The 26,082-nt window shown below is 44.7% G+C and overlaps 1 protein-coding gene across 1 annotated transcript in view; it reads left to right on the top strand.

Moving 5' to 3' along the window:
• TMEM179B (transmembrane protein 179B) overlaps positions 1–26,082 on the top strand; it is a 191,230-nt gene that overhangs the window by 37,709 nt on the left and 127,439 nt on the right. Inside the window, exon 3 of the mRNA XM_086938107.1 lies at positions 18,919–19,053. Within this exon, the coding sequence (XP_086794233.1) occupies positions 18,919–19,053 (135 nt within the window). The remainder of the gene's footprint in view (positions 1–18,918; positions 19,054–26,082) is intronic.

Below are 26,082 nucleotides of genomic sequence, written 5' to 3'. Positions count from 1 at the left end.
TTTTGAATCTTGGGGTTGTATCCGCCCCTCCCTCTCCCTCTTCCTCTCTGGGGACCGAAGGATTTCGGACGCTGATCTAAAAAAGGTAAACTTTCTCTGATGTTACTGACTGGTTCTTTATCTTTGTTATTGGGTTCTTGGTGCGCTTCATTCTCTGAGTCTGAACTAGTGTAAGAGGTGTCAAAGAAGCGCACCTTCTTTCTCGGAAAATTACGGCCCGGCTGTACCCATTGCCTTCTATTCGGGTATTCATCCTGTGTTTTTTCATAATAGTCTTTTTGTAGATATGGATAAACTCTTTCTATGTTATATTGTGCCACATCTTTTCTAAATTTATTGGCCTTTTTGTTGATCATATATTCATGGTACCCTGCTATATCAGCTTGTATTTCTTCTAACTTTCGTTTGGCCTCATCAAGAGCATCACAGTCTCTTAGTTTAGTTTCTAATTCTTCTATCTCTGCTCTTTCTATAATTAAAACTTCCTGGGCTGTTTCTATTATGAGAAGCATCCAGTCTCGGCTGCATCTGTTAGCTATCAGGGTCCAATTGTCTATAAATTTTTTGACTTTAACAAAGACTCCAGGTTCATTTGTTATTTGCAATCCCTTCGGGATAATACCTTTTTTGCAATAGTCAAGCATGCAGTTCTGTCCTTACAATTTTCTTCTTAAGATTCCATAGTTAATGAATGATCACAACTAACAGTTGGGCTACTATAACTCTTTTTGTAGAAAACCCAAGTCCCAGAAAACATTGGGTAAGCGAGCAGCATTTTGGTTTGCGATTAAATAGTCTTGATACAGTTCGGTTCCATATCATTAACAGGCGTTACGGTTTTTAGGTCTCGTGACCTATCAATGCGCATGCGCATTGAGAGAAGCGAGACTATAGGGCTTTAAACAGCCTTTAACTAACTGGCGATTTGGTGCTGTGCCCGAGCGCTTTTAGGTCATACCGCATTGACCTAAAATGCGCGTGCACATCATCAAATCGCCATCTGTTCCCCAGCAGCACTCCTCCCACACCTTTGAAGTGAAGCTTAGCTTCACTTCAAAGGCCCCTGCTGCTTCACACCCTCATCGCCGCTCTCCCCGCTCGGCCCCCTCCCCTGCCCGCTGTGTCGCATTTCTCCTCCCCCCTCCCCTTCTCTGTCTTCCCTCCGTCTTTAAGATTCATAGCATTGGCAACAATTAGTGTCATCATTCTTCAACTCCACTGCACTCCATTATTTGCTGATGAAATTTTGAACCACTATCCGGCCAGTCCGCTGAACGTAATGGAAAGACTAAGGCACCTTGTTGGATTTGGCCCCTTGTTTTTTAAACGCGTGTAATTTTGGCTCTCCCCGCTCCGCCCCCTCCCCTGCCCGCCATATCGCATTTCTCCTCCCCAACACTGCATGTCCGAGGCTGGGAAAAAGCTGGTGTCCGCTTATACTAGTGCCATTGAATGTCGTGTCCTCAGAACTATTTTTTTAATTTAGTACATGAGCACTTCTTATAAGCAGGATTCCACATCCCACTTTTAAAACCTCAGACATAATCTCGATCACCCGCACGATCTATTGTTTTAATCAAATTGGTCCTGCACTGTTTCTGCCTATGCTCTCACTTACGGTAAGGTAGAGACTGTATAGCTTCAACAAGGCCATGTTACATTTGTAAACACTTTATTTCATACAGTGTGTTTCGATATTGCTGCTTGTATTCCCCCTTGGCCTAATCTCGATCCCCCACACACTGTGTCATTTTTAATTAAGTTGGTCTGTGCCGTTTCTGCCTAAGCTCTCGCTTACGGTAAGGCAGAGACCGTACAGCATCAACATGGCAGTGCTACATTATTAAACACTATTTCATACAGTGTGTTCAGCTTCGGCACTGCTTGGATTTCATTTTATCTCCCATGGCCTCCCCACACCACCTCCCTCCCATTGTTGCTTAACTATGTCTCTTCCTCTCTCCAAGGGCGCTGGGAGGGACACTCCAGTAGGGTATGTTTCTAGTCGCAATGGAGCACGGCATGGCCAGCTTCCACGTCCTGGTAAAGCCAGCAGCGAGGCGCCACTCCAGGCACATTCACAGAGCCAGGAATTCCAAGCAGCTTTAAGGAATCATTACATACCTCAACTCAGAGAAAGAATAAAAACACATAAAATGTGCAATCCAAGGAAATGCAGTGTTATGTTATGTTATGTTAACTGCATTTATTTTGCGCACAGCTGCTCCAGCGAAGGAGCGTCCTGGCGCATGGAAAAGGTGAACATAACACAACGCGGAAAAAAGGTGAGAGTCAACATAAGAAGATTAAAACAAGTAGGTTTTCACGGCCCTGCGAAATGCTAGAAGATCCTCTAAAAGGCGGATTTCCAACGGAAGCGAATTCCAGAGAGCCGCAGCTCTCACACGGAAGGAGCGGCCGCCCATCCGGCTAAGCCTGAAACGCGGGGTAACCGCAAGGGATTGCCCTAGGGATCTGAGGGAGCGAGTCGGGACATAAGGGGATATAAGGTTATTGAGGATCTCAGGTGCCGATCCTTTTAAAATTTTAAAAGCAAGGCTGAGTACCTTAAAATGTATTCGGCTTTTCACTGGTAACCAGTGTAAGGACCTCAGAGTGTTGGACGTGGGACATGACCTCGGCAGGCCCACCACTGCTCTTGCAGCCGCGTTCTGGACGCGCTGCAGGCGGACGATCTCAGCTTGGTTAGCACTTCCGGCCGGCCGCGCTAGGATTGGCCGGCCGGCCAGTCACGGGGCGGGAAACGGGGGAGGAGAGACGCAGAAGTGCCGGCAATGCCGGAACAGACTCGGGGCGTTCCCGGCGTCGCGTGACGTCGGCAAAAGCCAAAGAATGTCGGGAACGCCCCCGTGTCTGGTCCGGCATTGACGGACAGGCCCCTCATCCAATGGCTAGGCTCCATTTATGGAGCCAGCCAATGAATGACGAGGGCCGACCCAAAGCCACACTACAGTTCTCATTAGGTTTTTGCTGCGCAAAAAAGATGCGCAGAGCGCATCTTTTTGGCGAGGCAAAACCTAAAAAGGGGGGGGGTACCTGTGGTTATCAGGCTCCTGAGAACTGATCGATGGACAGGGGGCGGTACCTCAAAGGTTTTAATTCTAAAATGAATAGAGCATATGTTGTTTAGGATGTTTCATGTAATTACAGCCTCATTTGTACCAGAAATGATTGGGGAAATCACAAATGAAAACCTACCTCTATGTGCACCGTCCGGCGCCCCTTAGAGGGAGGAGATTGAGGTAAAAAGTCTTTATGTCCTGTCAATTAAAAGCAGAGGCTAGTGTTGTAATATCGACCTCACAAGGACAAATTTGACATTATTTGGAAAAAATGGGGCCCCATACCTTGCGTTTTATGTGTAGAGAAAGCGGTTTCCCTCTAAGATGAAATCAACGTGGTGATTCTACCTAAAAAAATAAAGATGAACGTCACGACGGCTAGACATAGCCAGCATTCATAGAATGAATCAAATCCGGGTGGACAATGGCCCACCTGGGTTCGCTACGGCAGTCGTGGCGGCCCAGGGATCAGATAACGGAGTGTTTCAATTACCCTCCGTGAACACGGCGCGCTGCAGAATGGGGACAAAAGCGCAGGCAAATTAGACGGCTGGAAGCCATCGGTTTTGACGTGAATGAGGGCTCCCGGAGGGAGCGGGTTTCTTACCTGTCCTCAGACAGTCAGTATCCAAATGCGAGGCCTCTCAGAGAATGCCCGGCGTTACGTGGGGCCATTTTGGAAATGTTAGATAAAGAGTGATCAGCGTCCCATTGAATTCTGGGATGTGTAGTCCCAATTGGAAAAATACAAAGTCGCGCCGGATAAAATTCAATTTTACACTCACGGATGGGAAGAATTAATGAAGAACAGAAAGGGCGGAAAAGAGCCATTATGTGGGGGCTCATTATGACTGAAAGAGTGGGTCCACCTTATGAATACAAAACAGGGGGGATGCAAGGCAGAGGGGGGGCAAAAAGTTGTTCGCAACCAGGCCATTGTCAGAAAAAACAGCTAGATTCTTGATAACTCAGACATGCTGTTAAGCCCTGTGAGGGTACTATTAAACTTGAGAATCAGGCATGCTTCCTTCTGGAGTAATACCTTGTCGACGTCTGCCGGGCGCTGTGTTGTACCAATTGTGAAGAGTACTGACCATTTAAATTCCAGTTCAGAATGAGATTTATCAATAAAATGTTCCACCATGGGCGCCGAAAGGACTTTCTTTCTGATCCTGGACCTGTGCTGGCTGATGCGGAAATTGACTTGCTGGTTTGTTTTCCCGATTTAAATCTTGGGACAAGGACACTGAATGATGTATATGACGTTTTTGGTTTTACAGTTGGAGAAACCGGAATGCTTCCATTTAATCCCCTGGTGTTCGAATTCGTTGCCCTCAATCGTACTAGTGCATGCTACACAATTGCCACACCTATGGTGTCCATCAATTGTTTCAAATTCCAACAGGACAAAATATCATGTTTGGATTTTGGCAATGACACATCAGCTCTGACAATTTGTTGTCCAATGCTTTTATTTTTCTTATAGGCAAAAATAGGCCGGGGAAAGGGGCATTCTAAGCCGTCAAGGAGATGCCAGTTTTTGAGAATTGTGTGGTGGTTAGCTTTAGAGAGCCTTGGGTTGCCGAATACATTTGCAGGGAACCAAGATTCGGTAGAGTTGGGGATGTACAAACTTTACTATTGCATTATTTTTATCCAGCTTTATATGCAAATAGATCCCACACCCCGTTTCATCACTCAAGAAGGGACAGGTCTAGAGGGAGATTCCATTTTGACACTCCGCTCTATCCAATGTTCTATCCCCACCTTGCGAACCGGTTTGCTCCCCTTTCCGGTCTGGAAGGTGTGGATTGACATGATGTAGAACAATCGATTACTGGGCGTTCTAGTGCTGTAGTAACTTGCTCTTTAAATAATGTGAGTGTCCCTGGGGTAGAGACTGTCCCCGTGTCTAGCGTAAATCCACAGAGGGTGGAAATAAGGGAAACATTCTTGTCAGGTACCCCTAGACAGACGATCACTAAGGCTGTCGTCAACCCAACCGACAAGATGGCAGAGAAAACAACTTACACCCTCCCAGTCTTGTCTTGGAATATAGCGGGCTTAAAGGGGAAAGCGTCAGAGGCTGATTGGGGCTCCTTTGTGGATTTACATGATGTTATTATCCTGCAGGAAAGTTGGTCAACCGACGCTATTTATCGGGTTGGCTACCTTAATTACTACAAACCAGCTAGTAAAGGACCGAAGGGTCGCCCTTCAGGAGGTCTAGTTATTTGGATTAGACAATCCTTAGCCATTACTATCACGGAACTCCCTACTCTGAGTAATGACATCCTAGCGTTGAAATTAACCGGCAAAAATAACCAGGACCTTTGTTTGTTCAACATATATGCTAGAGGGTTACCAGGTGGGAAGCCTGCGGGAGTGGTAGCTGAACTTGACTCCCTACTGAATAATATTAGTAGTGACAAATGTGTCATGGTGGCAGGTGATTTCAACTGTTGTTTCGAACCGTTTCCTAATCTTGATAGCGGGGGATATGGGGAAATTGATCAGATTTGGAATATTCCCCCTTTGTCTATTCCTCCAATTAAAAAAGTCACGGAGGCAGTTATGCAGTGGTTGGGTCTTTGCCTTGAATGGGACTTGCGTGCAGCGAATGGAAGGACCAAATCAGACCCGATGGGAAAAGTTACATTTGATAACTCCCTAAACTCGAGCCGCATTGATTATTTTTTGTTAAAGATAGAGTTTTGGAAAATATTGGTGGACATGGAAATAGTCACTAGATCTGAGAGTGATCATAACCCCCTGGTAATAAAATTATCAGTGGATGAGGGTCTCCACATGAACCCTGCAACAAATATTGATACAGCAGACGCTGGTCTTACAAATGATTGCAGAAGGGTAAGATGGGCTGGGCTCCAACAAAATACTGCTACTATTAGCAGGATTGCCATGGAGGTCCTAGCGGCTACAAAACAGATGGTACCCATACTTGAGGCTGGAACCCCACTCGACCAAATCGGGACAATTCATGAGTCTCTTTTTAGTAAAATTAAGTCTTTTTTTATCAAACCCGTAAAAGGAGGAAATAATGTCCCAGCACAATCTAGGTTGAAATGGTATGATAAGACCTGTAGTATTGCCCACAGCTCTCTGTTAAGGGCTATTAAATCCAAATCATGTCCGGATATAAGGATAGCTAGGGTGAATTATAAGAAAGCATTAAAAGAGGCAAAAATCAAATGGGATGATCAGCGTTGGTTAGATTTATACCAGGCAAGTACCTCATCTAACCAACAAAAATTTTGGGAGGTTGTGAAATGGGGAGGGGCGGGGGAATTACATACTCCAGTAAACCACGTCCCTGCAGAGCAATGGGTCAAGCATTACGAGGCACAGTTCAGCCACACGGAACGGATCTCCCTTACTACCATTAGGGAAGATGCCAGTGTGCAGTCTGAGGTGTCCTCACTTGATCACATTGTTTTCACTGAAACTGAAGCTATTTCTGCTCTTAAACAAGTTTTTTTCATAATCTCATGAATTCAACCGATTCATGTGAGTTTTGGCTTTCAATATTCTTTCCATTTTTCTTCTCTACACAGACAATTCACAAAGCCCTGATGAGGGTTCGAATACGCTCTGCTCGAACCTGAAACGCGTCGGCATTGTGCAAGAGCGTAGTAATACATTAAATGTGTTTATGTTAATGAACATTGTACAAGCTCTTGCCTCCTTTTTCACTTTGCTTTGGTGGTTTTAAAACAGGCATTCACATTTAACCATGAATTATCAAATGTGTTAATATTTTTGTTCTGTGTTCCTATGTTTTTCATCAATTGTTGTTGTCCATCATTGTTAATAACTGTATGTATTTGTATAATCACTGTGTTGATTGTGTGTGTTTACCCCCTTTTTTCTGCTTTTCAAAAAATATTTTGTTGAAAAAATCCAAAAAACTTAGTCGTTGGTATAAATAAATGTACCTTCACATGTGTCATTCAGTTACACGTGCTTCTTCGAATAATTGTTTATTTTATGAGGTGTGGGCAGTTTCTATTTTCTCTTCATTATAGTATGGTCCAGCCCCCCTCAGTCCCGATTAGGACCTGACTCCTTCTTTTTGCCATTAATGATTATAGCGGCAGACCCTGATGCAGAGGTCTAGCCCGGGACCAGGGTTCAATTCCCCACCTCGGCGGATGTTGGGCTCAAAATTCCACGGACCTGATAATTCTCGCCTGGGTGCCTATTCCAATCATGGAGTCCAACTCTGGGCAATAGCTTATTTATTTATTTTGAAAGTTTTATATAGCGCGAACAAGACCCTTGCGGGTATCAGAGCGCTTTACAAGGTAAGTGTCTTAGATACATAGGTACAAGGTAAATAACATAAAGTTCAAAGCTAGTCAATGATAGCGTAAACACCCTATCGTAGATACATAGGTATATGGTGCAAAACAAAACGTTCCATGAAGAACTTTTCTCTAGGCTCCAGATATTGCAAAATACTGCTGCAAGAATGGCTCTGAATAAGCCCAGACGTACCCAGTCCCGTCCCCTGCTGCAGTCCCTGCACTGGCTGCCCGTTAGGAAGAGAGCAATCTTAAAACTTCTTATCTTGGTGTTTACATTTTGCATTACAAATGCTATAGGTGTCCCATTTGGGAAAGTTATAACTATTGGCATTGTAAATGACAAAGCTATTAATTTCGTTATTTTCAAAACCAACACATAAATAAAAAATGTGTCATTTACAATACCAATAGCTCAAACTTTCCTAATGCGAGACCTATTGCATTGCAAATGCTTGTTTATTATTGTTGTTTAGTCCCAGTTCTTTTGGCTCCTCGTATTGTAGTGACGTGGTTGGTTTTGAATCTTGGGGTTGTATCCGCCCCTCCCTCTCCCTCTTCCTCTCTGGGGACCGAAGGATTTCGGACGCTGATCTAAAAAAGGTAAACTTTCTCTGATGTTACTGACTGGTTCTTTATCTTTGTTATTGGGTTCTTGGTGCGCTTCATTCTCTGAGTCTGAACTAGTGTAAGAGGTGTCAAAGAAGCGCACCTTCTTTCTCGGAAAATTACGGCCCGGCTGTACCCATTGCCTTCTATTCGGGTATTCATCCTGTGTTTTTTCATAATAGTCTTTTTGTAGATATGGATAAACTCTTTCTATGTTATATTGTGCCACATCTTTTCTAAATTTATTGGCCTTTTTGTTGATCATATATTCACGGTACCCTGCTATATCAGCTTGTATTTCTTCTAACTTTCGTTTGGCCTCATCAAGAGCATCACAGTCTCTTAGTTTAGTTTCTAATTCTTCTATCTCTGCTCTTTCTATAATTAAAACTTCCTGGGCTGTTTCTATTATGAGAAGCATCCAGTCTCGGCTGCATCTGTTAGCTATCAGGGTCCAATTGTCTATAAATTTTTTGACTTTAACAAAGACTCCAGGTTCATTTGTTATTTGCAATCCCTTCGGGATAATACCTTTTTTGCAATAGTCAAGCATGCAGTTCTGTCCTTACAATTTTCTTCTTAAGATTCCATAGTTAATGAATGATCACAACTAACAGTTGGGCTACTATAACTCTTTTTGTAGAAAACCAAGTCCCAGAAAACATTGGGTAAGCGAGCAGCATTTTGGTTTGCGATTAAATAGTCTTGATACAGTTCGGTTCCATATCATTAACAGGCGTTACGGTTTTTAGGTCTCGTGACCTATCAATGCGCATGCGCATTGAGAGAAGCGAGACTATAGGGCTTTAAACAGCCTTTAACTAACTGGCGATTTGGTGCTGTGCCCGAGCGCTTTTAGGTCATACCGCATTGACCTAAAATGCGCGTGCACATCATCAAATCGCCATCTGTTCCCCAGCAGCACTCCTCCCACACCTTTGAAGTGAAGCTTAGCTTCACTTCAAAGGCCCCTGCTGCTTCACACCCTCATCGCCGCTCTCCCCGCTCGGCCCCCTCCCCTGCCCGCTGTGTCGCATTTCTCCTCCCCCCTCCCCTTCTCTGTCTTCCCTCCGTCTTTAAGATTCATAGCATTGGCAACAATTAGTGTCATCATTCTTCAACTCCACTGCACTCCATTATTTGCTGATGAAATTTTGAACCACTATCCGGCCAGTCCGCTGAACGTAATGGAAAGACTAAGGCACCTTGTTGGATTTGGCCCCTTGTTTTTTAAACGCGTGTAATTTTGGCTCTCCCCGCTCCGCCCCCTCCCCTGCCCGCCATATCGCATTTCTCCTCCCCAACACTGCATGTCCGAGGCTGGGAAAAAGCTGGTGTCCGCTTATACTAGTGCCATTGAATGTCGTGTCCTCAGAACTATTTTTTTAATTTAGTACATGAGCACTTCTTATAAGCAGGATTCCACATCCCACTTTTAAAACCTCAGACATAATCTCGATCACCCGCACGATCTATTGTTTTAATCAAATTGGTCCTGCACTGTTTCTGCCTATGCTCTCACTTACGGTAAGGTAGAGACTGTATAGCTTCAACAAGGCCATGTTACATTTGTAAACACTTTATTTCATACAGTGTGTTTCGATATTGCTGCTTGTATTCCCCCTTGGCCTAATCTCGATCCCCCACACACTGTGTCATTTTTAATTAAGTTGGTCTGTGCCGTTTCTGCCTAAGCTCTCGCTTACGGTAAGGCAGAGACCGTACAGCATCAACATGGCAGTGCTACATTATTAAACACTATTTCATACAGTGTGTTCAGCTTCGGCACTGCTTGGATTTCATTTTATCTCCCATGGCCTCCCCACACCACCTCCCTCCCATTGTTGCTTAACTATGTCTCTTCCTCTCTCCAAGGGCGCTGGGAGGGACACTCCAGTAGGGTATGTTTCTAGTCGCAATGGAGCACGGCATGGCCAGCTTCCACGTCCTGGTAAAGCCAGCAGCGAGGCGCCACTCCAGGCACATTCACAGAGCCAGGAATTCCAAGCAGCTTTAAGGAATCATTACATACCTCAACTCAGAGAAAGAATAAAAACACATAAAATGTGCAATCCAAGGAAATGCAGTGTTATGTTATGTTATGTTAACTGCATTTATTTTGCGCACAGCTGCTCCAGCGAAGGAGCGTCCTGGCGCATGGAAAAGGTGAACATAACACAACGCGGAAAAAAGGTGAGAGTCAACATAAGAAGATTAAAACAAGTAGGTTTTCACGGCCCTGCGAAATGCTAGAAGATCCTCTAAAAGGCGGATTTCCAACGGAAGCGAATTCCAGAGAGCCGCAGCTCTCACACGGAAGGAGCGGCCGCCCATCCGGCTAAGCCTGAAACGCGGGGTAACCGCAAGGGATTGCCCTAGGGATCTGAGGGAGCGAGTCGGGACATAAGGGGATATAAGGTTATTGAGGATCTCAGGTGCCGATCCTTTTAAAATTTTAAAAGCAAGGCTGAGTACCTTAAAATGTATTCGGCTTTTCACTGGTAACCAGTGTAAGGACCTCAGAGTGTTGGACGTGGGACATGACCTCGGCAGGCCCACCACTGCTCTTGCAGCCGCGTTCTGGACGCGCTGCAGGCGGACGATCTCAGCTTGGTTAGCTCCCAGCAGGAGCGAGCTGGCATAGTCCAGCCGGGAGATGATCGTCGCTTGGATGACCAACTGTCTCGTCGGGGCATCGAAAAATTTAAGCACCGGCCTCAGTCCGCGCAGAACACCAAAGCAGCATGCTGCCACTCTCTTAGTGTGGGTGGTAAAACATAAGGTGTGGTCGAGCCATACTCCCAGGTTTCTGAGCTCCATCACCGGTATGGGGGCAGGCCCGAGCTCCTGTGGCCACCAATTGTCCCCCCAGCAGTCCGTTCCTCTTCCCACGATCATCACCTCGGTTTTTTTTGCGTTCAGCTGGAGACAGTTGTTATTCATCCAGCTGGCCACCTCTCTCAGCCCATCTCGGAACCTGGGGGCATCCAGTTCGGCGTCCCCGCTGATCGTGACCGCTAGCTGTGTGTCGTCGGCATATGAGACCATAGTAAGGCCCGACTGCCTGGCGACATCAGCCAGCGGCCGCACGTAGAGATTGAAAAGCGTGGGACTCAGCGAGGAGCCCTGGGGGACCCCCAGGTCCAACTGATGGAATTTGGACTGGAAAGGAGGGGTGGCAACGCAGAAGGAACGATCGCTGAGGAAGGAACGGAACCACTGCAGAGCGGGGCCACAAATGCCAATGTTCTCCAGGCGGTGTAGGAGGATGCGATGGGACACTGTGTCAAAGGCAGCGCTAAGATCTAATAGAATAAGCGCTGCCGTTTGACCTGCATCCAACACACTCCGCAGATGTTCCACCATTGCCAGAAGGGCGGTCTCCGTGCTGTGCCCAGCACGGAACCCATTCTGCGTAGGATCGAGAACATTGGCCAGGGCCAGATGCTCAGATAAGGCTAGGTTAACATGGGCCTCCATGACTTTGGCCGGCCAGGGAAGCAATGAGATCGGGCGATAGTTTTCCGGTTTTAGAGGATCCAAAGATGTTTTTTTCAGGATCGGGGAAACCACCGCCTGCTTCCACTTGGCAGGAACAGTGCCTGAAGTCAGGGAAAGATTGATTAATGAACACACTGCCGTGCGCCCCTGAAAAGACGGATCTCTGAAGAGAGCAGGTCTGAGTGGGTCCGCCGGGGAGCCGGACTTGACACGTTGTGCCAGCTTGACAAACCCATCCCAAGAGAGAGTAGGGAGAGAATGTAATACCAGGCGGCTGCAGAGGTCATTCCGAGGAGAAAGTGGTAATGTCATGCTGGGAAATGACAAATAGATGTTCTTAACTTTCTCCAAAAAGAAAGCAGCCAAAATCTCACACTGTGAGGTGGAACCATCCACAGGCGGAACCGCTCTCTTAGCCATCAAGTCTTTTAAGGCTTTAAAGATGGTCTTCGAGGGGTTATGGCTATTACGGAATTCCGTTGCGTAGAACGCCGCGCGGGCTCTACAGATAGCTCGATGGTAGAGCTTAACAGCGGCCAAGTACGCGGTTTTTTTAACGGCATCATACGCCTTCCGCCACTCCCTTTCTGCCCGCCTACACGAGCTCTTCAGAGCGCGGAGAGCACTGTCGTACCAAGGGCTCGACTGCCTGGAGCTGGATTTACTTGCAATAACAGGCACCAATCTATCAAGCGCCTTAGTAATCCAGCTGCAAAATTGGTCGTAGCCCAGACTAGCGTCAGACAGAGGGCCAAGTGGCTCTTCGGCCATGATACGATGAAGATCCTCAAGCCTGAGCTTATTCCAATGCCGCCGCGGAACCCACTTTGGAGGTGGAATAGTAGGGGTTACGGGGAGAGGTAGCCACATGGACACCAAATAATGGTCAGTCCAACACACTGGAGAAATAGCCGAGACTTGGACATCCGATAAGTTGGTGAAGAATGGGTCCAAGATGTGCCCTGCCACGTGCGTGGGTTGAGTGACAAGTTGGGTCAGCTGAAGGGCCTCCATATCCGCCAGGAAACCACTGACGGCCGCGGTCTGTTGGGTGTCAAAATGGAGGTTGAGGTCACCTATGATGCAGAAATTAGCGCAATCACTAGCTAGCGTACTCACTGCTTCAGGGAAAGCTCCCCTGAAAGCTACATCGCTGCCAGGAGGGCGGTACACGACCATCCCAGACAGCGTGAACTGAGGACTGATAGTGATCTTAAACAGGGCGCTTTCGCAGCCTGCAATATGCAGACCAGTCCAGGAGCACGCAAAAGTAGATTTTAAAGCTAGGGCAATACCTCCACCTCTAGACAGCCGGTTCCATGTAAAAAGTGAGTAACCTGGGGGACAAGCCAGATTAATTATGGCTGTGTCTGTATCCTGGAGCCAGGTCTCGGTGATGATAAATAGATCCGGCTCCTCATCAGTAATGAGGTCCATAATAGAAAGATGGTGTTTAACCAGAGATCTGGTATTGAGATTTAATTCCGCAGACCCTGAACTCGACCATCACTCAACCGAGGCACCCTTATGCCAGCCAATGGGGCGGCGGAATTATCATAGGCTCGAATACCCGTGGACTGGTCAAGCGACCATCTCTTGCAGGCACATTGGTAAGGGCCACACAAAGGATGTTTAAGTGCGACAGCACATCGAGGGAGGGAGTGGCCAATCGCCTGGAGCGCTGCACTGGTGTACACAAGCATCCTGCCTTCCAGAGAATAGTGGGCGGAAGTGGCCCGCTGCGCCCCGCGCGTCCTTAGCGCGGACGGGCGCAGACGGGCAGGACTCTGGCAAGACTCCGGCAAGCGACGGCGTCCTAACTGCGCGTTCCCGCTGCGCGGGAGAGAGCTACTTTAAATAGGCGGCGAAATAGAGGAAGGAGCGCAAGGACGCTCCAAGATGGCGCCCGCCGAAAAAGCCAGCGTCCCAATCAAAGATGGCGCCTGTCGACGATCTCCACACCACCCACGGAACCCGGACCCACCAAACGGTGGTGAATGTTCCAAAAATTAAATGCAGGTAAGGGGGAGGAAGGGGAAAGCCCAGCCAAAGCGCATTTAAAATACAGCAGTAAATTTACTCAAGCCACAAACAGTGAGGTTAAAAACACACACAGCGCTTACAGAACGCAGCGCGGTAATGCGGCACCTTTTCCAGGCTGACCGCTGGCTAAACTCGCCTTAAATAGGCGGCGAAATAGAGGAAGGAGCGCAAGGACGCTCCAAGATGGCGCCCGCCGAAAAAGCCAGCGTCCCAATCAAAGATGGCGCCTGTCGACGATCTCCACACCACCCACGGAACCCGGACCCACCAAACGGTGGTGAATGTTCCAAAAATTAAATGCAGGTAATGGGGAGGAAGGGGAAAGCCCAGCCAAAGCGCATTTAAAATACAGCAGTAAATTTACTCAATAAGCCACAAACAGTGAGGTTAAAAACACACACAGCGCTTACAGAACGCAGCGCGGTAATGCGGCACCTTTTCCAGGCTGACCGCTGGCTAAACTCGCCTTAAATAGGCGGCGAAATAGAGGAAGGAGCGCAAGGACGCTCCAAGATGGCGCCCGCCGAAAAAGCCAGCGTCCCAATCAAAGATGGCGCCTGTCGACGATCTCCACACCACCCACGGAACCCGGACCCACCAAACGGTGGTGAATGTTCCAAAAATTAAATGCAGGTAAGGGGGAGGAAGGGGAAAGCCCAGCCAAAGCGCATTTAAAATACAGCAGTAAATTTACTCAATAAGCCACAAACAGTGAGGTTAAAAACACACACAGCGCTTACAGAACGCAGCGCGGTAATGCGGCACCTTTTCCAGGCTGACCGCTGCTAAACTCGCCTTAAATAGGCGGCGAAATAGAGGAAGGAGCGCAAGGACGCTCCAAGATGGCGCCCGCCGAAAAAGCCAGCGTCCCAATCAAAGATGGAGCCTGTCGACGATCTCCACACCACCCACGGAACCCGGACCCACCAAACGGTGGTGAATGTTCCAAAAATTAAATGCAGGTAAGGGGGAGGAAGGGGAAAGCCCAGCCAAAGCGCATTTAAAATACAGCAGTAAATTTACTCAATAAGCCACAAACAGTGAGGTTAAAAACACACACAGCGCTTACAGAACGCAGCGCGGTAATGCGGCACCTTTTCCAGCAGACATAAAAGCGCAGCACCCATGGCTTGTAAGAATCCGGACATAAGTGGAGCTGAAGTAATAACTAGGGGGGTTCATCTGAGCAGATATCATATGCGACTCCAGGGCAGGTTGTGATGAATAGTATTATTATTATCACATTCAATATTACCCCATTATATTGTATTATTTGTATATTATTATAGAATGTCATTCAATGCATGTATTGTTTCACGAGGAGCTCAAGGCCAGAGGAGCTGAAAGCATACTTAAATGAGATCCCAACAAAGGTATTTTCCAAGCATTATAAACACCCTTTCTGGGTGATACTCATAAGTATCTCTGGTGTGGGCAAGACCTTTCTGCTTTGCAGATTCACCGACAAGTTCTCATCAGACATCTACACTGAGCTGTGGTAATTTCACATGAGTAGTTTCAAGCTGCAGCCAGTAAGCAGTCTGTCAGCATCTGCGTCAGTGTTTCCTCACTCGCGCCCCCCCCTCCAGTTCATGCCTTCTAATTTCCCTCTGCAGCGCCCGTTCTTATTATTTACATTGCCAATAGTACTCACATTCACAATTGTGAGACTGATTGCATTGTAAATGGATCTTATTGATGGATTTGTGATTACATTTTGCCATCTTATTGCTTTAATGTTGTTGATTGTACTACACGAGCTTTGCTGTCCAGATAAGACAAGTGCATGTTTCTCCTCTTGACAGTTTCTCTCGGGGACCAAATTTACAGTGTGGTTTGTGGCCGAGGGCCGTACCAGTGGGGGAGGGGCTATAGCAAAAAAAGAAAACTGTGACCATGAGGTTGAACACAGGCCCCTGCAGCGGACACCTTTGTCTACTGAGCCACCAGACCTGGCATGTCTATGTGTGTGTATGTGTATATATATATATATATATAATATATATCCCTCCTCTCTCTCTCTCCCCCTGTCTCCCTCCCTCTATCTCTCTCCCTCTGTCTCCCTCTCTCTCGCTGTCTCCCTGTCAACCTCAACCCTCTGTATGTCTCCCTCCTCTGTCTCCCTTTCTGTCTCCCTCTCTCTGTTTCGGTCTACCACCATCTCCCTCCCTTTGTCTGTCTCCCTCCCTCCCTCTGTCTCTTTCCCTGTCTCCCACTGTCTTCCTCTGTCTGTCGCCTAACGACCAGAGCTGCCATCTAAGTCACGTAAATACAAAACATGTTGCATTCCAAATGCTATAGGTGTCACATTCGTGAAAGTTATAACTATTGGCGTTGTAAATGACAAAGTTATCAATTTAGCTATTTTAAAAACCAACAAATAAATAAATTATTTGTCATTTAAAAGACCAATAGCTCCAACTTTTCTAATGCGAGACCTATTGCATTTCCAATGCTTGTTTTACTTACAGCTGACTGAATACACTAACAGTATTGAGAGGTATGACATGAAATTACTCTATAATACACACTCCCATGACATAAGTCAATTAGAATACACTTATAGGTTACGTTTTATTTATTTTTTTGCAGATCAGCCCCTGATGAAGGCACTATTTGGTGCCGAAATGCATTGGGCAGGTGGAAATGTCTGAAATGTTATAAATCATTTTTTGTTATGAAAAGTCAATATAGAACATAATGTATAACTGAAAATAATGTGTTAAACTGTTGAACACAAATTGTATTATGAATATGAAATGTATTATTTGGTGATTGATTTGAAGAGAATCAGATTATGAGATTAAATAACTGATTGATCACAGTATACAGATTTGATATTGTATAATCATTTAAGGTGTAGGATAACACCAGGTGAACTGTGCGCAACTAGATGAGATTTTATCCCATCATAACTAGTGTATCTATAGTCCCCCATCATATATATTTTCATTTACTACATAAACATCCCATCTGTCTCTCAGGTAAAACAAGAAGGACGAATAATGGCATAGTGATTAATATCCTTCCTTTAGCGCACCTGTAAAAGTGGCATACGAGTGAACTGACTGCTTTGCAGTATGGGAATCCAGAGCAGCCTACTGAATTGAAGTGAGTGCCCGCCTCTTCTTTGAACATTCTTCCAATTTAACACAACATTAATATGTTATACATTTGTAAAGGAACAATTTTAAAAGCTGCTGATTTTCATTATAATTGGGATCTAATTATCAAAATGTCTTAGAATAGACCATGTTTAAATGTTCATGGAAATAAATATTAATCTTTGAAAATGTCCCCTGCTTTGCTGCTCATAAGCACAGACTTAATGAGTATTAATTTAATAAGACTACCCATGATGGCAAGCTAGAATTACAAGTTTCATGCTGGAGGTTGCAATGGCAATTGTGCAAAAGCACACCCCTCTGAGGTGTGAAACAGAAAATCTAGGCAACTCTCTGCCTGTTATGACCATCTGCCTTTTATGACTTTCTGTCTCTGTTCTCACGTCTAAAAGCACTTTTCTTTTTGAGTTTGGTAGCCTTTGTTTTTTTCTCTAAGCTGTCATTTTTTACATCCGTTATCTATTGTGAAGTAAAGTTATATATCGCCTTCCCCTCAAACTGGTATCTTGTCTCTGAAACTGGGAACAAAGAGAAGACTAGCTTGATCTCTGCATTCAATTCAGTTTACTGGTCAAATAGTTATATCTTAAAGGTGTTCAAAAACTTCAGATGGTTGGCTTCCTGGTCGATGTGGGTTGGTAATAGATTCCAAAGGATGCCCTCCTTCACACAAATAGGGCTTCTCCAAACTTACAAAACAAAAAATAGGAATCATGAGACAAGAGGAGTCCCTGAGACTCTTATCTCCGTTCACGCCTAGGCTGGTATATCATTAATTTTACATCAGGGGAGAGTGTCTCACAATTGTATTTAGCTGCACACATTAACTTTAGCAACTCCTATTCCGTCACTGAAGAAGGCATATGAAGGGTACCCCAGGAATTTTCCGCCTTTCCTCTGCCTTTTAATATGTTTTGTGACCACTAGCAGAAGGGAATTGTCAACATGGCCATAACTTTTTAATGTACTTGATGGCGCACAGAACCATGATGAGACTGCTGGCTCTCCTGTTGAACTACATAATAGAATTGACAAGGACACTGATCCAACCTGCTAAGAATTCTGCAATGTCATATATTTAGGACCTGCAAAGAATGAAACCCCAAACCTCCAGAGGATCCAGAACCAAGCAGTGCAATTGTGTTTGAGCTTAAAAAGAAAGGAACACACCCTCCACCATAAAGGTATTTATTTATACTGGCTCCATGTACAACAAAGGATCGTTTCAAAGTGCTTTGCACGATATACACAAGTTGTTTCAGGGAACATGGTATTTATCTTCAGAAATTAACTCCACACCATGTTCCTGTTCACCCATTCAGATTGAACAAAAACCACAGGAAAAAATAGTAAAGAGGCTAGGGAACTCCACAATGGAGTGTTATGGACACTTAAATTCGAAAGAGGTCAAATCTTGCAGCTGTCAAACAAGTGCTGAAAATATCACTGTTCAAGAAAGATTTTCACTCCTAAAATCCTTCATAGAAATTCTTTAAAAGCTAACCTCACTAAGGAAGACTTAGACCCCCCAAGAACCTAGCAGATGAAATCCCATCACTTCGGAGCCTGGTCCCATCCCCTCTCACTCACAAGGACCTGATTTAAAGAAGTCAAAAGCATTATTACATGTTATTTTCAGAACCCCAAAAATCGGAGCTTTAGTTAGGCCATTTTGATGAAAAGTTTAATCTCATTTCTGCTATTAATGTTGAACGGTGAAAGGGAAACCGTTTCCCCTTAAACTAAGCTGTACAGAACGGAAAGCATGTTCTTTTGTGCTGTGACAAAAATAATTTTACCCTGCTCAAAGTAAGAGCTTGCAAATATGCTCGTTGTGTTAGGCTTCCTTCTAATGCTTACTTAAGCTGATTGCCCCGAAGCAGTCAGTACAGACTATGTCCGTATACGTGCAAGATAAATTAGCAGCATATAAACATGTGTTTACTGCACATCATCCTACCTTTCTCCTATTAGATTTTTTAGTTCGTAGAGCAAACAGTTCCTTACACCCATGTTTATGGTTCTTACTTTATACATTCATTCCTATTTCTTCCTCATTAGATTCTTTACCTCCTCCAGCAAGAGGTTATTTTACTCCTCAGATTATCTCCCACTATTTCTGTAACCCCATGCTTTCCCACTACTTAGGTTGTATCACACAGATCACCTCTGATGTTCTGTCTTCTTTGTACTAGGTTTGATTGCTAATGCAGTTTATTTTGTCTTGACTTGCAGTGGCTCTATCTGGCTCAATATCTCGTTGGTGGTGTCTTCGTTTGTTCTCTTCTTCCTGCTGATTTCATCATGTATCCTGCGCGTCGGCATGGATACTTTGTGCGAGTCTATCCTGAAGACCAAACAAGTGGAAAGGTAATAGCAACATCTTCAGTCTCCGTGACTGTTCTCTTTTTCACATTGACCTCCCTCCAACTCCTTTCCCTTCTATCCTTCGTCTATGTACTTGGCTGCCTTTCTCTTTCTTGTCCCTTTCATGTCTCCTTCATTGCTCCCGTCTTCCTTTCTTTGTATCTTTCCCCTCTCTGTCACCTTACCCCTCTATTTTTCACTTCTTCCTCTTCAGACCTGAACTGAGTTTCACTGTTCATATTTGCCTGTACACTTTGTTGGTGTCTCTTCCCATCAACACTCTGTATCTGTATCTATTCTCTTTTCTCACCTATCTCAGTAGGTTAACAGCCTCTAAAATGGAATCCTCGTTGATGTTCATTTACTTTGGAATTCGTATGCTTATTTTACAATTTGTATTTTTCAAAACAAATGTTGTCCCAAAGTAAAGATCCCTATAGGAGGCAACATTTTATTTATTTCAAACTAAAATTACAACGTAGCCCTAAGAAACATATTTAGCTGAGACGTCACAAACGGCAAAAATATCCTGAGACGTCACAAACGGCAAAAATATCCATTTCCCCTTCTAAAAAACCCCATAAACCAAAAAAAGGAAAATTAAGTTGGGAATAACCAGAAGTCATGTTTAAAGAGCGCATGCTCCGTAACTCCTAAAAAAACATTAGGTATGAAGAGATTTGTAAGTTCAGAGGAGCAAGATATCAAGCTGGATAAAAGCATTGACTGGACCTGGGTTCCCAAGGCCTTAAGCAATAAGTGTTCCTAACACGCAAGTAAGGTTAAACGAGGATACAAAATCCCAGTATCGGACAACGCACTGCAATTGGCAGAAAACAGCAAATATTCAAAGAATAAAGGATGAGCCCAGCGTGGAGAATTCGTATAAAATCTGTATCTGTTCATGGAATGTTCATGGCTTTAATAATATGGGGCGAGACCATGAAACGGCGAAATTTCTGGAACATGAATTAATATTACTCCAAGAAACTTGGAATCTGAGCCCAGTATCAATCCCCAGTTATATAGAGCTTCATACCATAGCAGAAAGATTTTCAATTTTCGGGCACCCGAGAGGAGGTCTAACAACATACATTGCACAAAAGTATGGATGGCAAGTGGAAGAAATAGACACTGGGGTAAATTGGCTGCAAGCCATAAAACTCACAGGGAAGCCCGATTTTAAATTTACTTAATCACAATTTATTAGTGCTCAACGTTTACGTTCACCCGAATAAAAAATTGAAGAAGGAAAAATGTACTACATTAATGACCCTTTTTCAGGCGCTACAAAAGTCTCACGAACGGTACTCCTTGATTATCTCTGGTGATTTTAATAGCAATTTAGTAAAGGATAATCACATAATCCAAGAACTGGGAAGTCTGGGTCTGACAATTTTGAATGGGAGCGCAAACGGGGATAGACCTGCGGCGGTAACTTTTTAAGTGGCAAAAGGCAATCGACAATAGATTTTACGATAGTCCGCAGCAATCTGGTTCCGAAAGTAGTCGCATTCGAGGTTTGTCAACGCATAGAAAGTGATCATTTCCCATTAATCACAAAAATCAATATTTCCGTTGATAAAACTCAAAAAAAGAACACCTTGATTCAACATACCGAAAAGTTTAACTTACGGAAATTGAAATGGATTGGAAAGGATATAAAAACAATATTGGACATATTTAAAGATCACTTGCTTTCAATAAAAACCCAATACAAAGAAGATCTCATAAAGATTTCTGCGACGTTCTAACCCGTAATTTGCCTGCCACTAATTCCAGCAAAGGAAGAATGGACACTGGGAAGAAGCCATGGTTTAATTTTAGCCTACGAGGCGAAAAAAGGAAGATCTTGCGTGCAGTCCGAAGGCAAGCCATAGTGGCGAAAAAGGGAAAGAAAGTAGATGAGGTGAAATTAAGGGTCCTACGAAAAAATTATAAGAAGATGCTGGGTAAAGCAAAAAAATTATACCAAGAAGGTATTTGGTCAAAACTACTACTGGCCAGTAAAAACCCAAATGCTCAGACATTTTGGGGTATTATTAATAACTTGACAAAGGGCAACCAATTAAGACAAGAGGCAGGAATTGGAGAAAACAACTGGATTCGGTATGTACAAAATATGTTTATTGGCAGGGAGTATGACCAAAAAAGGCACATTAAAAAAGAATCCGAAATATTTGCCAACAACATGGTGTTTGCAAAAACATTTCGAAAAAAAGAAGAAAACTTGCAGGAAGATATTAGCATATCATGGCAGGGTAAAGAGAACCTGTCCGAAGAAGACATTTGTAATGGTCATGTTACCTTGCCAGAACCTATTAATTCGAAAGAAATCACAAAACACATAGCACCGGTTTCAGACACCCTGATAAACATTAAACAGCTGAAAGGAATAATAAAACGCATAAAAAATGAGGGTGCGGCAGGCCCAAATGGGCTCCCTAATGCTCTGTTCAAACATTTACCTGAATTTTGGGCAGAATATCTAACACCACTCTTTAATCAGATCTATAGCCAACATAAAATGCCCAAGCCCTGGAAAGGGAATATCATCCATCCAATTTTCAAGCAGGGTGACCATAATGAACCGGGAAATTAAAGGCTGATATCGCTGATCGACGTGGAGGCAAAATTATACGGATCATGCTTACTGATGCACCTTCAAGATTGGATGGAGGAAACAAATATTATTCCCATGTTCCAAACTGGTTTCAAGCCAGGGACAGGTACATTAACAAATCTGACAACTTTGGCACTCCTAACGGAAAAAGCAGAAAAAAAGAAGACCAGACTGTTTGCATGTTTTATAGATCTGAAAGCAGCTTTCGACAGGGTGAATCGAAACCAACTATGGGAAAAATTAAGATCATGGGGGCTGCCGAGGAAAATACTGGAGGCAATAACAGGCTTGTACAGTGAAACCTGGGCAAGAGTAAAACTGGGCGATGGTCGCAGCATCACTGCTGAAATCAGTACGCAACAGGGTTTAAAACAAGGCTGCGTCCTGGCTCCTAGTTTATTTAATCTATACATGGCAGACATTGTCAAATGCATGCAGGTAGGGGAAGGTCATCCACGAACCTGGCAAATAGTTCAATTCCTTTTTTCAAATATGCCGATGATATTGTGGTGCTGAGCCAAACACCTATAGGGCTTCAAAGAATGATCAACAACCTTGTCATTTACCTAGAGCACGAAAGCTTGAAACTGAACAAGGAGAAAACCAAGGTGGTACGATTAGTAGACCCCAAAAAATCGAATTTTAAATGGTATGCAAAAGGATCCCCAATAAAAGAGGAGGCGTCTTATAAATACTTAGGTCTAAAGTTGGGGCGAGGATTGGCCCACAGATTGGACCTAAAGGCGAAAACACATTCCTTGATCTATGCATACAGGTTATTACACAAAAAATTGGATTGCCCAAATTACACGCATCTTTAAAGGTGATGGCATCAAAAACTTTATCCACTCTGTCATACGCTTTGGTTACCTGGTGTGGCAAAGAGGCTGGGCTGCTAAACAATCTCCAAACAACGGTATACAAAACAGTTTTTAATCTCCCAAAATCAGCCTCGCCGGCACAGGTTCGACTGGAAATTGGGTTGCGGAACCAGAAGTTTCGGGGCATGAGTAGTTTTGTGAAACGGTGCAACAAGATACGCCTGTCACCACAAGGTTCACTAGACAGCCTGTGTTGGAAAGAAATTAAAAATCAGTTGAACCGAACCACTTTAAGTGGTTGGGGAGCTTACCTGATCAAATCTTTGAGGGAGTTAGAAATCCTATCGACATGGGATACCATTCGAGATAGAGCCAGCTTTGACAAAATAGGAAATAACGCTGCCAAATGGAAGTCCTTTTTAGAAGACAAATCAGCACTCTCCAAGCGCCGACATGGGTGGACAGTGATTAATTCATATTCCTTGACAAAACCTCAGGCATACTTAGAAAGCCACTTTAGCATCATACTAAAGAGGAGATGCATAGAATATCGGCTGGGCCTACACCTTTCGAAAGATTTACAACCATCTTGGAAAGGCGTTTACACGGATTTTCACTGTCGCCTATGTGGTTACCAAAAAGAATCCCTTCCTCACCTGTTGTGTGTGCCCGGCTCTCATGGATCTAAGGAGATGGTTTTTAAAGGACATTTTTAACAAATTGAACATTCGTACATGTAGGCAAGCCGTAATTCGATGGCTCGAGGGATCGTCACCCATGTTGGCTTGCAGGGGTGTCAAATATATGAGAAAAGTACAATCTCTCCTACGACAAGCTGAACTTGGGGAAACAAGTAAAGTATGAAACGGTAACCTCAATGCTTGACAGATAATTTTAACAAGGGTGGAAAACATGTTAATAATGGGCTAAAATGAAAGACGTAATTGAGATGGCCAGCTAAAAACTTTTATGGACCATTTGCCCACTTACTTAACGTTGTATAAAACAAACCGCCCCAATGAATTCCATGATTATAAGCACACGGTAATGAACAAGACGATAATTTTATGTAAGGTGTATTATAAATTGTTTGAAATTTTAAGGATCATTTTTCTATTGTGATTTGTAATGATTTTAAATAATCAAAAACAATAAAAACATTTTTTTATATTTAGCTGAAAAGTCTACTTTAATGTGTCATCAAAGGAGAAAAATCAGGAAAATGGTGCTTATTGGCATTACTTTTTATATGGAAGAATGTTGACAGTTCCTCTTTAGGGACTTTAGCAACCCCTCTTATATTGAATTTGGCATTCCAAGTATGCATTGCAGACCCCTAGTAATTCGTTTTTAGGTGGCGCCTAGGCAACGCTTGCACTGTCCCTTTTGAGGCATGTATACATTTAGTGGGCTTACAGCATAGCCCGCCCATCACTTTTTATTTGTGAGTTTGATTGTCCTTTAAAATGACTTGCTTGCTAGTGGTAAATCTTTCCTCTTTGTCCCTCCTTGTTGTCATTTGTTTCCACCCACGGAGCAGTATCTAATTATTACTATCTTTCCACTTTGGTGCTTATCTGTTCATGTCTGGGACAATTTGTTTCTTTCTTTCCTGCTTGTCTTTGTTGAAGATTCCTTTTCTCATGGCAGCTTAAAGGCATCATAAGCCCAAGCACGTGTTTCCACAGCACATTCCAGTTGAACAATGTCACCCTTACAGAGAGCGCGCGCTGTGCAAGGCAGCCTCAAATTCACTTGCCTTGAATTGCAACCATTTTCTGTCTCCTGTCGTGAATTGAGGTACTATTTCTTCCCTCCTCATGCTCCATATAATTCCTTTTGTGGTGTCCACCTCTTCCTAAGGTATTCATTGGTTGAGCTGAGATTGTGTGTTTCGGCGTTCGTTTTAATGAAAGTAAGGGCATGGTTACATTTCAACACATACTTTCAATTGTTTCCGATTTCTGCCTCTGCTCTCCCATTGTTTTGCGTGTTACAGCACCAATACTGTTAATTTTTCAATCGTTTTATTTAAATATGTCTGTGAGAAGTTGGCCTGATAGGTAGTGTTTCCAATTCTGGAACCACTGGTTATCAGTCCAAACAAACCCCAAAGATGTCAGGTTGTAAGTCAACCTTGTAGACAAGCTATCCTAGTGGTAGCATGGACTAAGCAGCCTTAAAGGCTTAACTTAAGAGGTCGTGTTAAGCGAGCTGTTTTACCACATACAATCCTGTAATCAAATGAAAGGACACCACACAAGTATATATTATAAAAATATATGTATTTATTTCTAAATTACTCCCCAGTACTCTTTATGAGGAAAGGGGCACAAGCGTTAAATCAAAAGCACTGTTACACATATAAAGTTGCACGTTTTATGGATGAGGGCGGGTGGCCACTCAGACCATATATCAAAAAAGTGGTATAAGTAACACTTTACGAACAATGGTTAGGCCTAGGGCCTAGAGATTCGCTGGGAGCAGTCAGGACAAGCAATGAAGAAGTCGGGAGTAGCCCACAGGAGACGGGTGCAGCACGGAAAGTGCGGCGCGCACCAATGCACTGTCAATGGTGCGTAAAAGTCAATTAAAGTGAATAAAAAGATACTTCCGCTGAACCTAGGAACACAAAACTTTAGACACAGACCCTAGAGGTATGTACCAGTGTAAAGACACCGGCGTTGCAAAGTTACCTCACCCACAGGCCGTGGGTGCACAGGGTCGAAGTGGCGTCGGGTTCTGTCACGCAGGTTCTGGGTGCTTGGAGCTGTTGCAGCTGCAGGCGCTGTGAAGCAGAAGTGTCCGGTGCGATCCAAGGGTGGATCGATGTAGAAAAGTACCTGAAAGCAGAGGGGACAGAGTCTGGGTCACTCAGCAGTGACCAGGGTGGAACCAGGACGGAACCAGGCAATGTCGGGCGCAATCAGGCGGTTGTCGATAGGCTTCTCTCCGCTGTCACGTGTGCTCTGGGGCATCTGCGACGTCCAGGAGCAGGTCACGATCTGTCCCACGTAGGCTCTCGCCGTCAGCACCGTCGGCTTGAAGATTGTAGCAAACAGCACTTGGCAAAAGCAATCCACGCGGAACCGGGAGATTGCTTATCACTCGAACCAGGAGGGTCAGAGTGGGTGCTCCTTTTTACAGGAGCTGGTGCAGATCTGGAGCAACCAGAAAAGCAAGTCGGATTTCAAAGTTCGTCGGCACAGGGGCCACAAGCCAGCTGGCAAGTGACCGGGCCAACGCGTCGAGCGCACACAAGCAGAAGGGCCCCACGCAGCACTCAGCGAGTGTGGAGGGGTGAGCTTTGGTGCAAGTGGAGCTCGGGGCTGGGGCTTCTCAAACCCCGGTGTACAGCTTCGAGGGTCACTCGTGGGCCGCACGGTCAGCGTCTCGTGGCCTTTCCAAGATGGCGTGCCCCACGCTTCCGGTCGCCTCCACGGGTCTCAGCTCTGCAGGGACTGTGGATCGGGCAGGTAGAAGGCAGGCAAGCTTGATCTCGTCGATCTCTGTCGCTCGAGTTCCGGCGGGAACTGCAACAAAGCAAGGGTCGAGGGCTGGATGGTGCCTGTTTGCACAGGGTGGTCA

The sequence above is a fragment of the Lissotriton vulgaris genome, chromosome 9, assembly GCF_964263255.1.
Source record: "Lissotriton vulgaris chromosome 9, aLisVul1.2, whole genome shotgun sequence".
Classification (NCBI taxonomy): domain Eukaryota; kingdom Metazoa; phylum Chordata; class Amphibia; order Caudata; family Salamandridae; genus Lissotriton; species Lissotriton vulgaris.
The sequence above is the reverse complement of the archived record's forward strand: the minus strand, read 5'-3'. Positions and strand labels throughout refer to the sequence as shown.